Source organism: Festucalex cinctus, chromosome 12, assembly GCF_051991245.1.
Source record: "Festucalex cinctus isolate MCC-2025b chromosome 12, RoL_Fcin_1.0, whole genome shotgun sequence".
NCBI classification, from domain to species: Eukaryota; Metazoa; Chordata; class Actinopteri; order Syngnathiformes; family Syngnathidae; genus Festucalex; species Festucalex cinctus.
The window spans coordinates 6,047,018-6,059,324 of record NC_135422.1 but is presented as its reverse complement, the minus strand read 5'-3'; the positions used below and the strand labels follow the sequence as shown (position 1 = coordinate 6,059,324).

The 12,307-nt window shown below is 40.3% G+C and overlaps 2 protein-coding genes and 2 long non-coding RNA genes across 5 annotated transcripts; 2 read left to right on the top strand and 2 right to left on the bottom strand.

Annotated features, from left to right (window-relative positions):
* The first annotated feature begins 249 nt into the window (after positions 1–249).
* On the top strand, positions 250–4,318 carry zdhhc22 (zDHHC palmitoyltransferase 22). Of its 2 annotated transcripts, none has more exons than XM_077539137.1 (3): positions 250–359; positions 1,789–2,346; positions 2,427–4,316. In XM_077539137.1, exons 2-3 carry the CDS (start codon positions 1,791–1,793, stop codon positions 2,696–2,698), a joined length of 828 nt encoding a protein of 275 aa, XP_077395263.1. In that variant the 5' UTR covers positions 250–359; positions 1,789–1,790; the 3' UTR covers positions 2,699–4,316. The 2 variants fall into 2 exon arrangements, with proteins under 2 accessions (XP_077395263.1, XP_077395264.1); XM_077539138.1 differs by lacking the exon at positions 250–359 and adding an exon at positions 512–669 and having other exon boundaries at positions 2,427–4,318.
* Positions 4,106–9,058, bottom strand: cipca (CLOCK-interacting pacemaker a). The gene is made up of 4 exons (XM_077539136.1): positions 8,753–9,058; positions 8,166–8,282; positions 7,373–7,542; positions 4,106–5,895 (listed from the first exon to the last, which is right to left on the bottom strand). The coding sequence occupies exons 2-4, from the start codon at positions 8,269–8,271 to the stop codon at positions 5,176–5,178; spliced, it is 996 nt and encodes a 331-aa protein (XP_077395262.1). The 5' UTR covers positions 8,272–8,282; positions 8,753–9,058; the 3' UTR covers positions 4,106–5,175.
* Positions 8,263–11,293, top strand: LOC144031737 (uncharacterized). The gene is made up of 3 exons (XR_013287596.1): positions 8,263–9,433; positions 9,874–10,104; positions 10,376–11,293. It is a non-coding gene; the product is annotated as an uncharacterized LOC144031737 (long non-coding RNA).
* On the bottom strand, positions 9,769–12,104 carry LOC144031738 (uncharacterized). The gene is made up of 3 exons (XR_013287597.1): positions 11,749–12,104; positions 11,293–11,379; positions 9,769–11,211 (listed from the first exon to the last, which is right to left on the bottom strand). It is a non-coding gene; the product is annotated as an uncharacterized LOC144031738 (long non-coding RNA).
* Between the last annotated feature and the right edge of the window lie 203 nt (positions 12,105–12,307).

Here is a 12,307-nt window from a genome sequence, read left to right as displayed (position 1 = left end):
GAGAGGTTGCAGTGCTATCTGCTGGAAAATACTCTGCATCACACTTGGTGCTATTAGAGCCAAATTTGTTTTTAAAAGTAGAGCTTGGTCCGGCTATTCGTAGATAAGGTGTATTTAAAAAAAAAATAATAACAATAAATGTGCGTGTAACATATGTATGGAGTATGCACCTGACACGTAAAAGGGGAAATGGGAAGAAGAAACAATAAAGAGGGGTGAAAACCAAGGCATCCCCGCCAGCAGGAGGCGCTGGAGGCAAGCGTAAACTTGCCAACGAGTAAATAAAGAGCTCTGTGAGGCTCGGCTGCACTTGAGTAAGCTCCGCGGTGCTGGAAAGGACAGCTCCCCATCGGCTGCAGGTACACGACAGTTCTTGTCTCATCATCACCTTCATCTTTGTGCTTTCTTGTCCTCTACGTAAAAATCGCACTAATGACGTCATTGCAATGTTTTAATAATTCGTAGTTGAAGTCAACCGTGTATTCGGTTGACTGTCTCTGACAGTAGAATGTGTGTGTGTGAGTGTGTGTGACAAATTGTGTCAGTAGTGGGAGAGATGCTAGTTGAGGAGGGCATCGTGGGTCAACACGGGGTTCCACGCCGAGTCTGTCATCTTCCACGCAAACGCTATTCGATTGTAGGTTAGCAGAGCACCGTGCAGAGGACGAGGTATTTTTGGTCCACTCTTGGCTCCTAAGGGTCTAGGGAACCTAATTTGATCGTTTTCTCTTGCAAAAGACTTGACTCGCTCTCTCTCTCGTTCCTTTTTTTCTTTAGTAAAGGTGATAATATTGCTCAATTTTAAGCTTTGCAAACTGATAAATAAACGATTTTGTTGGAACGTGGCGGCGCTTAATGAATTAAGTCATCTGATCCAGTATCAATTAATGTTTATTCTGTCCTCATTTTTTCTTTGTTAGTTGTCTCGCCATATTCATTCTTTCTATTTCTGTTTCTAATGTTGAATAATTTTTTTTAAGCCTTTGGAAACGGTCATATTTAGCAAACATAAATAGTCCTACACTTTCTTACATGTTAAATGTCCCCTTCAAAGCACCTTATTAAGAAACTACAAGCCTAAATAATACTGCACTTTAAATGTTTAATTTAACACGACAATTGACAACAGAGATGAATGCATCTCCCACTAATTTTCCATGTTCAAAACCTAATGTGTTTCCAATTTACGCTAATGTTATTTTTCACACACACAAAAAAGGCAAATGTTTGAAATTAAAGGTTGTAGTCATTTTAAAATGGAGTTATGCTCCTGTGCCTGTCAGCTATAATCTGAATTTGTACACAAATCAGAATGAGCCGTATTCTATCACTAATGAGTGACCAATCATGGCTCGCCTGTTTTCTCAGTTGGGTCATGTGACGTTCACAAGCTGTCCCGTGATTGGTCATTGCCTGACCTCTGAGTAACTGTGATGTCATTTTCAGTCGACAGAAAGTAGCAAAATGGCCGCCCCCTGACATGGATGAAAATGGGTGGATTTTGCCGCTTTATTCATATTCTACAAAGGCAATATAAGTCCAAATATTTGGGCTGACTTTAAGACGAATTAAGTTAACCAAAAAATGGAAGGTTTTTGGGACGTCACATTCATAACACTCTAACTAGTTTGGAGTGTGGGAGCTAGCAGCTGGAGGACCTAGAAAACAAAGCAAAACACAAGCATCATGCTAACTCCACACAGGGAGACCCCAAAAAATAATACCCACTTTCATTTCACACCTCTCAGTGATGATTGGCATGGTGATCGTCGCGTGTCTTCTACACAGGCATGTTCACCCGGATGCTCAAACTGAGGCTCCTCAATGCCGTGGCCCCTGCATACTTTTTCACGGCGACAGTCGTCACCTTCATCCTGCACTTTGGCTTCTTCATGCCAACAATCTTCCCCAGCCCCGAAACGTCGCCAGGAGGGTCCACAACTCTCCACACCGTCATCTTCCTTTTCCTGATGTTCAACGCCCTCGGGAATTACACGATGACTATCCTGTACCCGGCAGCTAGCGCCGGCGAGACGGCGGTCCCGGTGTGTTCGCCGCACTGCTCGGACAAAGTGGACGCGCACTACCTGCTGAATGGCCGCCACTTCTGCAAACTGTGCAAGAAAGTGATACTCAAACGGGATCACCACTGCTTCTTCACGGGGAATTGTATCGGCAACAAAAACATGCGCTACTTCATCATGTTTTGCATCTATACCTCGTGCACTTGTTTGTATTCGTTGGTTCTCGGTGTGGCCTTCCTCACAGTGGAGTATTCCATCTCTTTTGAGAACCCGCTGACCTTCCTGACCCTTCTGCCCCTCTCCACTGGTTACTTCTTCACAGGTGAGTTTTCTATTTTTACAAAATCGAAGCAAAATCAACTCCACGATGATTTATGATGGAATCCGTAACCCTCAATCCAGGAACAATCTCCGGCCTGCAGCTGTTCCTGGTGCTGATGCTGTATGTGTGGCTGGGCATCGGGCTGGTTTGCGCAGGCTTCTGTTGCCAGCAGGTGCTGCTGGTGGCCCGGGGCCAAACCTGGTGTCAGATGCAGAGGGGGCAGCCCGTGGAGAACCGCAGCCCCTGGAAAAGCAACCTCATGGATGTGTTTGGCACCAACTGGGCGCTGGGGCTCGTTGTGCCTGTGCACACAGCCCAGATGTGCTCTGAGGAGGGACTCAAGCAAGACTGAGCGTTCATCTTATTATTCATTTAGCAGCAGCTTCCAATAGGTCACATAAACCACACTTTGTATAAATGCTCTGTAGGGTTTATCGTAAAGGGACTTTTGTGAAATCTCTGCATCTAAAATTGCACAAAATGAGAATTTGAAAAGGTTTTATGGTGTCACAATTTGACCCTGGAACAGAATGTTTACTATTTCCTGTGGGAAAAACACTTTCGTTGCTAAAGAAATCGACGAGGGTCACAGAATCGATTGTGCTATTTTAATTTTAAAACCAATAACAAGATATAATGTAAGTAAATATTGAATAATACAACTAAGATAAATTAAAACTATTTACCATTTGAAGATAAGGGAGAGGGACCGTAATGTTTGCAGTTCTGAATTGCTTTTTAAGTAATTAAATAAGGCTTTGCCGCCATCTTGTGGAATTAATTGGCAATTATAAACCTTTTTTGTATTCACGAAAAGCAAAAACGTACGCTCAACATGGCTGATTGTCGAATATAGGATTCTAGTACACAAAATGGAAATGTGCCATGCTACATGCTATATATGTAAACAAGTATATTGCGTATTTAGTGTTTAATTAATTGCATTGCTCATAGACTACTTAGCAAAAAGCTAAACAGATTTGCTGACGTCTCGTTTGATGCTTTAAACTCCCAAATTTTTATTTTATTTTTTTCTTAGGACTTTTGAGGCACTTTTTGGTTGGAACGTTCCATTGCTTTGTAATAACATAGCTATCGCTTGGCAAATTCCTTTAAGGAGAGGAGCCATATACAGTGAGCATATAGTGGCGTACTTTTCTCTTTTACGAAACATTTATTTAAAGTATAGGTCATAAAAATGTGTTGCTTTGCATTTTTTGTATTAAGCTCACAACTCGAATGCGACTTGAATGCTCCTCCACACAGAGTTATGAACATTTCAGGAAATGTATATTTACAATTCTTACATTCAGCGTTAAGGGCTAGAAGGCAATAGTGATCCTCAAGCATCAACACATTGTCTGCTCTTCAGAATGTGACAGCCTAGAAGGCGATGCCACAATTGTAGTTATCAGGGTATTACTCACAATGTGCCATAGCGTCATGTCTTACGTGCTTTGTATACAATAGCCCGCAGATGAAGCAATTGCTGTATACTGCTAATGCTAATAATGGGGCCATACATAGGAAGGACTTTCCACTGTTATAATGCAGCTACTGTTTGGAGTATGTAGCAGATGTTTTAGATTTCATTACATATTTTAATTCTTATGAAGATAATTTATCTAAATCCCAAGTGCTATAACAATGTTCTCATTTAACAGCACTCAGGTGATACAGTATAAGGTAATAGCTTCAATTTCAATTATTCACAGTGGATAGTTTCGTTTTAAGTGCAGAATAAAGACAGCGAAATAAATGATTTTTCAAAGGAAGTTTTATGACAGTTCATCAAGGTGACTTTTGCACAAAGAGGCATACTTCACAAAAAGATAGGTACAAATTGTTAAAAACAGGGCAGATTTGTTTACTTAATTACTGTTGACTGTACAAGTGTTGCCAAAATAAAACAAAAATACTCTACAGTATTACAACCTGCCATTAAAACTCATCCATGTACTTCATGGCTCCTTGTTATCACTGATTGTTTACTATATGGGGAGCTATGGCAGGACGAACACCAATTCAAGCTCTAACACAAGCACACACATATTCAAAAGGCACAGTAAACCACTTTTTTTTTTACTTTTTCTCAATCAAGCATACAAGCGATATTCTGGGAACTAAAGTGCAAGGTCTGATATGTTATTACTTTTCAGCTATAATAGTAATGATCATTCATGATGATCTTGTTACATAAAAAAACCCCAGCAGGAACAAATATGGCAGTAATGGAAAAAGTAAACACAATTAGAAGGGTACACAACTTCACTGAACACAAGTGAAGCTTGTTCTCATTTTTAAAGAATTTATTCCATATTTTTATGGTAATTGTCAATGTCAAGTATTTTATTTTTGACAAGAATAAAACCTAACAATAAATAATATTTAAAAAGGTAAGAAAATTATATATATATACACACATTCTTTTTTACATGTTGGAATTTTAACAAACTGCCAGTAGTCTACACATAAAAAGGGACAAAGGGATGCATTTGTGTCCAATTATTAACCTTAAAAAATACAAACAAGAAATGAAACTCACATTAATAGCCAATGCCGCTTAACAAGTACACAAGAGGTTGCAGGGATGTGAGCTAAAAGGACGATGCCAAGCTAGCGGTAGCACAGATGTCTTTCCAAACCATAATTTAATTGCAGGAGAAAAAGTGCATCTCGCTGTTCAACATTCAACAAGGAAACGGCAGCGTTCAGTCGTCCATGTTAGGTTTGTTCGTTTGCCTCAAAAGCAGTTAATGCAGGTTGATGATCAAGCTCCTCACATACTGCTAGTGAAGTCACCAACACAATGCCTAACTAAGTGTACCGTTACTTGTTGAAATCCTGCAAACAGAGCTGTAGTTTAGTCCACAGCTGAGGGTCTCCGCTTGCCAGCGCTTCCAGCAGGAGCGCCGTATGCTCGCGGAGAAGCTGCAGCTGACTTTGGGTGCGCTTGTTGTCCTTGATCAGCTGCTTGGTGCGCATGGTGATGCCCAGCAGGCCGCAGTTGCTGAGGATGTTGTAGGTATTGCTGAAACGCTTCAACTTATTGCTCTCTGCTAAGAGGCTGTCCGGGTAAATGTCAGGACACAGCTGGTTGTCGTCCAGCTCGGTCCCACACTGGTACGTGCAGGGGGGCACGGAAGTGGTCGCTGTCAGACACGTCTCTGAGCTCTCAGCTGGCACAGAAGAGAGGTTGTGTGATCCTTCACATTTGGGCAAACTTGCTTTGCTGGGGTCACGCTCAGGTGTGGGGGTGCCGTGCTGCCTGTTGCCTCGGCGATGTCTTCTGTGTCGCTGGTCATACGCTGAAGATGGATTTCCTCTCATCCTGGAGGAGCTTGACCTCTTTGAGGGCGTATCTACTGTGTTTGGGGCGATTCTGGGATATGATTTGACGGTGGACGTGTAGCTTTTTGACTGTGGGATATTTTCAGGGGTTGTTTTGGGCGACATCATTGGTTGAAGTAGAACCATTTGAGATTGAGGCATGAGATCAAAAGATGAAGGGAAGCCCCACTGTTGCTCAGTTGGAGTCACCTGTGATGGCTTAAAAAAAGAAAAAGAAAAAAAAAAAGAAGAAAAAAAAAAAGAGTGATTACCTAACTACATAAGTAGAAGAAAAAAAAAAATCATACAGGGGTACAAATTTCTGATGAAGTCAGAACACGTCATAGTCTATCACTAAACCATGATAAGCCACAATTAAAGGAAATAAGTTTGAAAAGCATTTTCAGTCCATATATATGAAACAATAAATAACCAAATCTGCAAGATATCTAATTTTTATTTATTTATTTTTTTTGTGTGGGGTCTGTAATAAGCTTTTGAATGTCCACATAAAATGGATTGCACTGTTTATTTTTTTTAACTGAACCATAAACACATGGCTTTTATTTTATTTTTTTAAGCAAATTTTTGCATAGAAAGAGTGGATGATATTTTGAAAGACTTTTTTTTTTTTGTGTGGCAACAATCAATGACCTCATTTAATGATTGCATGTTGGCGAAAAAAAGATGGGTTTTGCTTTCTGGCCAGAGGAACATAATATGCAATTATGGCAGAAACTGATGGGATTATTTTTATTTTTTGTTTGGCAAAAGATCATTTCTGATTGGCTGTTGATTGAGTTGAAAATAGTTTGGTTATACATAATATGACATGACTCCTTCTTGTGCTTAGCTTCAAATCAATCCTTAGATTATTGAGAAGATCCAAAAGTGCACTGCTAAACAGACAATATGTCGCAATTCTTTTTTTCTTGGCATTTCAATCATTTACACCACACTACCTGCCATTTTGTCTGCGCTACGCTGGCACCGCTTTGCATGCTTGTTTGCAATTGCATTCCAGACACAATATTTAAACACGTACAATCAACCACAATTTGCTTTTGATAAAAATCACATTTTTCACATATCCAGATTACAAAAAATTAGCTGTTTTGAATCACACACTTGTTTGGTGTGGTCCAGGGTACAAAAATGTACTCGCGGTCAGAAAAATGACATCAGAATCCATTTCAAGGTGGTAAACAGACCAAGAGGAAGTCCGGTGTTGCGCGAGGAATCGATTCAAATTTTAAGGATTTGTGCTTGACCTGGTTAACTGAGAATCTTTAATGACGTAACAAAATTAACCTTCCTATAAATAATTATTAGGTCATTTAGAGGCGGTACAGAAAAATACTAGTTATAGGAAAAGGAACAACAATATGCAACTCTCTGGTACTAAAAGGACGCATAGGTACTAGTATTTTAAGAAGTTACCATTACCAGCATGGAAGATAAGCGAATGAATTTACTGCTGTAAATGTTTACAGTAAATGATGATCATGTTCTGTGACCTGTGTATTGTGCATTAAAGTGCTCAGCAGAAGTGGATGAACAACCATATCAGTGGTATCATAATCCTGTTGAGTATTCATCTTCCTCTAATTTATGTCTTCAAGTTCAAAAAAAGCTTGATTCAAATCCGTTATGAGTGCCATTGATCGATCGATGCTTGCGTTCATGCTGCATTTACCTGATTCAGGACAAAATTATTCATAATGAGCATCGGGGAAAGTCCAGCATACGAGCCTCCCATCACAGCCAGCTGCACGCCAGCCGCGTCCTGGCCGACTGCGGACCTTTTCCTGCCTGCATCCTCAGAGTCGGTCCCATCAACTGCACTCAGGTACTCCGAGCTGGCATCTGGAGGGGATGATACAAGTCAGCTCATAGCTCACATTTGACTCGTCTAATGTTACCACTGCATTATGGAAGCAGTTGGCGGATGTAGATTAGCATCTTGAGAGTCCGTGGAAAAGAAACTATCAACCTAATGGGGGTTCAACAAGTCCAGGTGTTTCACTTTTGTGTTATTTAAGACCTGGCTGACCTAGTACACAACACACAATGTGACCTAGATCTTGCTCTCTGATTGAGAATGACCTTTAAAAAAAAAAAAAAAACAAACAAACAAAAACATCCACAAGCAACAAAAATCATAAAATTATTTGTATAGTAACCCTCTTTTTTAATTAAATAAAAACCCACGATTGTCTCAAGATTATTGTCCAATTATGGCTTGTCAATATGCATTTCATTTTCATTTCCATTCTCTTTATTCCATTGATGATTGTGGGTTTTCAATTCTTCAACAAAAGGGTACCATAATTTTGCTTGTGTCATGTGCACAAAGAAAATAGCATTCTACCTACTTTGGCACGAACAGCAGACTCAGTAATGTTCTGAGGCTGCTTTGCTAAATCTGGCACACAGTAATAGATACAACATATTGGTTATCTGAACAGGAGGTACAACAAAACACTAACCTGAGAAGCCTGAATCTCGTTCCAAGTCCTGCTTAGATGCGTCATGGTGTGTTACCCTGGTGATGGATGATGTCCTGTGTTGGAGAGGTTGACTGAATCCGCTCATGTTCGTCTCACCTGAAGAGAATCAACAAGTAGATGACCATAAAATGTTTTTGTTGTGACTTTTAGCTTGTCAATGACGCAACGATCAGCGAATGCACATTCAACCTAGCCTATCCAGGAACAAACCGAGCGGATATTAATATACATCATAATAGTTGCAAACAGTCACTAGAAAGAAATTTGACAGTCACGTGTTACATTTTCAAAGGACGAAATTGCTTGCCAGCGTTGTTGCGACGTTTCCTAACGTTAGCTAGCAGTCAAAAGTGAAAAAGGAAAACGAGCCGCTGTTATCGCTTCCTTTAAACAAAAGACTATTGGAAATATTTACAATTAATTATCCACTTTACTGTTGGGCGCGTGGGCTTTCTAAAAACTGTTTAGGTACGTAAGCTAACACTAGCATATAGTTGGCGTTGCAACCAGCGCGTCGAGAGACGATACCGTTTATCTATAAATATGATAAAAACTGGAACCCTTACCAATCAGATTCAGGATTCAAAGCAGATAGCCGTCAAATAGGCACGCATGCAAAGTTGTTGTTTTTATTGAGGTCTTGTTACCCAGCCTTTTCTGTTTTCTTGTTATGGCAGAAGTGACGTCATACCGAGTTTCTCCGCTTCTTCTTCTTTGAGCTACATTACGGCAACCATTCATATAAGCAGCCCTGCTGCCCCCTGTTGGAACATAACTGCAGCAACAACAACAAACTCATAGGTTCAAAAAAATGCAAATAAAAAAAAAACCCATTAAAAACGGATTTTAAAGCACACAAAAAAGCCCAGAGCAACTGCAAGATACACACTGGATAATGAGCCAGCTGCCTTTAATTTCCAGTATTACACTGCAATGCAAGACCACAATAGGTCGCTTGCACATGTCGTCACTTCCGCCTCAGATTTCTCGTAGTCGCCATGCTGGGTGGCCTCCATTTACGTAGCGATTCGGTCTAACACGTATCTATCACGTTTGTTTTCTGCGTTTAAAATGGTACATTGTTGCTGCATCGTTGGCTGTTCGAACAAAGCCAAGGGGGAAAATGGTCGGTCTTTTTTCCGAATTCCGAAAATAATTAGGAACCAGGGCCTGGAGACAGAGGAGTGCGGACTCCGGAGGGAAGTCGTTACTTTGGGCTCGTGTGTGCAGCGATCACTTTGTGAGCGGTAAGCTTGTTTACCTTTATTTAATGCATGAGGATTAATAACGTTTCGACCGCCCATATATGGGCAAGTTGCTTATGTTTTGGATTCATGAGCAAGCAAGTTCGGTAGTACAAGCTGGCTAGCGGACGTTAGCCGAAAGCTAACATCGAACATTTTCACCCAAGTAGTGCCAGTGCAAAGTGTTTACTGCTGAAATTGGATTGATTAGTCTTGGGCTTTTAATGCCGATAACATGTTTTTTGGTGGCAAAATGTAAACTTGGAAAAAAAAAGAGACAGAAGGGGCTGATGCAAGAAAACAGACCCCCGGGGGTGATGCAAGAAAACAGACCCCGGTAGCCTACACATCATGCTAAAGAACTTATTCACGGCCACCCTACTGCGGTAAAATAACCAGTCTTTCCATATTTTATTTGTTTATATATTTGTTTATTTTAACAGGTCGCCCTGCGCCCGTTTTTCTGTCCAATCATCCCGACTGGGCTCCAACATTAAAGTTGGGTCCCAAGTTACAACATCTATGTCTCAGCCCAGTCGGTGCCAAGATATGAACGTGCACAGGAGAGACAAGTAAAGAAAAGACGACTCGAAGTGGCAGAGATTGTTGCAGTTATGCAGCCAGATGGCTCCAGTAACCTGTACCCTCAAGTACTGCTGACATCATTGACTCTGGTATGCCACTCAGAATTCATTACATGATATATTGTATGCATGAGTGAATGTATGTGTTTGTTTGTGTGTGTACACGCACCTTATATTTTAGAGACATTTGGAAGTGTTTATAGAAATAAGTATTTGCCTGTAGCAATGTTCATACATTAAAAAATGCAACAAAATGTGTACATTTCTTTTACACTGACAAAAAAACTATACTACTTTACTATATTAAACCTATTACTGGTACCGTATTTTTTTGTGATTTTTTATTTATTTTTTTCTTTAGGGATCTCATGCCACACCGACTTGATTGCCAATGACATGATGGAAACGAAGGCGAGCATCAAAGCATTGGAGGAGGACAACATGCGACTGTTTGTTTGGCGCTAATAAAGGCAGCGTTTATACAAATTCTATTGTTGGGTTTGTTTACAAAGCTATACATAATACAAATGACAGGATTTGACTCAATGTGCAATATGGTCCCTCTTAAAGTAATGGCATAAATCTTTATTATTTCTAAAAGCACAAAAAATGAAGTGAATAATGATTAGATGTAGTAATTTCAGGGTTAAAAATTGAACTGTTAATTAATGTATTTATTTTAGCACAGGTGCCTACCATCCTGATGACGGTATGATGTAATGTTGATGGGGTACGCAATGACTTTCATTATGCTATGTACAGAGGAAAAAGTTGCTCTCTTTTAAATTTGTTTAATGTAAGACAAGTACCAGTACTGTGTTTCAGTTTTCCCAATAATCCTTGTTTCACACTTGTCACAAAACCACTGTCCTTTTGGCAGTCTAGATTGGCACACTTCAAGTGATATCATTTGATTTTACAATCTGCTGCAGCACAAAAAACTACTTTATTCCGCATCTTTGAAGTACATGAGCAAGTGGTAGGTGACAGCGGCTGAGCAGGAACACTGGAAGTCCACTGCTGATCTAGTAAATGCTCTCCCGAGCAGTTCAGGTAAGGAGGGGATTTTGGGAAAAAAAAACTCTGGCTTTTCCAACTGGCCAAAACGAGCGATCTGGGTGGACTCGCTCAATCACACTTTGTCCACACCACAAAGTCGCAGAAGTCCCGTCCAGTTAAACTCATCTGTGCCTGAATCTGAAAATATTACAAACATTGTAATTAAAATATGAAACATAGAATTAAATAAGAAACTACAAAAAGTAAAGCCATACATACCTGGTAATAATATTGGTGTTGTCGTGACAAGTGATGGGAATTGTTGCCATCCGGCACCAGACAGAAATTGGGTGTTGTGACAGCCTCCTTAACCGTGAGATCATACGAAAAGCTGTCAGTATGCTCAGTAGTTACCATGAACACGTTTTATTGTACTGGAAACTGAAACTAAAAATACGTCCTCTGAGAGTGGTTAACCTTAACCATTTAGAATAAGTTGATTAAGTAACATGTAACTAGTGAAAGGGTAGCATTAAATTTAATTAAGCCACGGGGAGGCTGTGCTTAGTTACTTTTTATTCTTATACGCTCTGCCATATTTGCCTGTTATAAAATTGTTAGAAAAACCACATCAGGTAAACCTAGCTGTGCATGTAAACACAATGATAACAGGAAGCCTGAGAACAAATCAACATTTTTGTGTGCAGAATTACCAACACCATGTGGTTTACTTACGTGCAACAGCAACCGTTTCTTCTGATGCGATGTTAAAGTTTACACTCTGTATCCACCCGCTTACAAAATAATTGTAAGCCTCCAGGGATTTGTTGGCGTGTTATGGAGCATGTTGTCAACACGAGGTAGGGAAAGATGTCCAGAGATGTCACATTTGGCCAGCAAGCTTTCTCCGTCAAAAAAAAAATCACCCTTGGTCAGGACGTAATTAGGATCAATCCCGCCACACAGAGACACCTTCTGCCTGTATCGTTGTTTTTGATCTTTCGGTAAATCGTGAAAATACTGCGAAAATTACATCAGGTTGATAAGCTCTACCGTGTAACTCGCGAGTGTACCTTGTGAACCGGCGGACACCCAATATGGCGGCCGAAGGAAAAACTCCCATGATGCATTACGATGTGCAAGCGACCTATAAGAGAGCGAGAGAGAGAGAGAGAGAGAGAGAGAGAGAGAGAGAGAGAGAGAGAGAGAGAGAGAGAGAGAGAGAGAGAGAGAGAGAGAGAGAGAGAGAGAGAGAGAGAGAGAGAGAGAAAAACCCGTTTAAAATTAAAGCAAT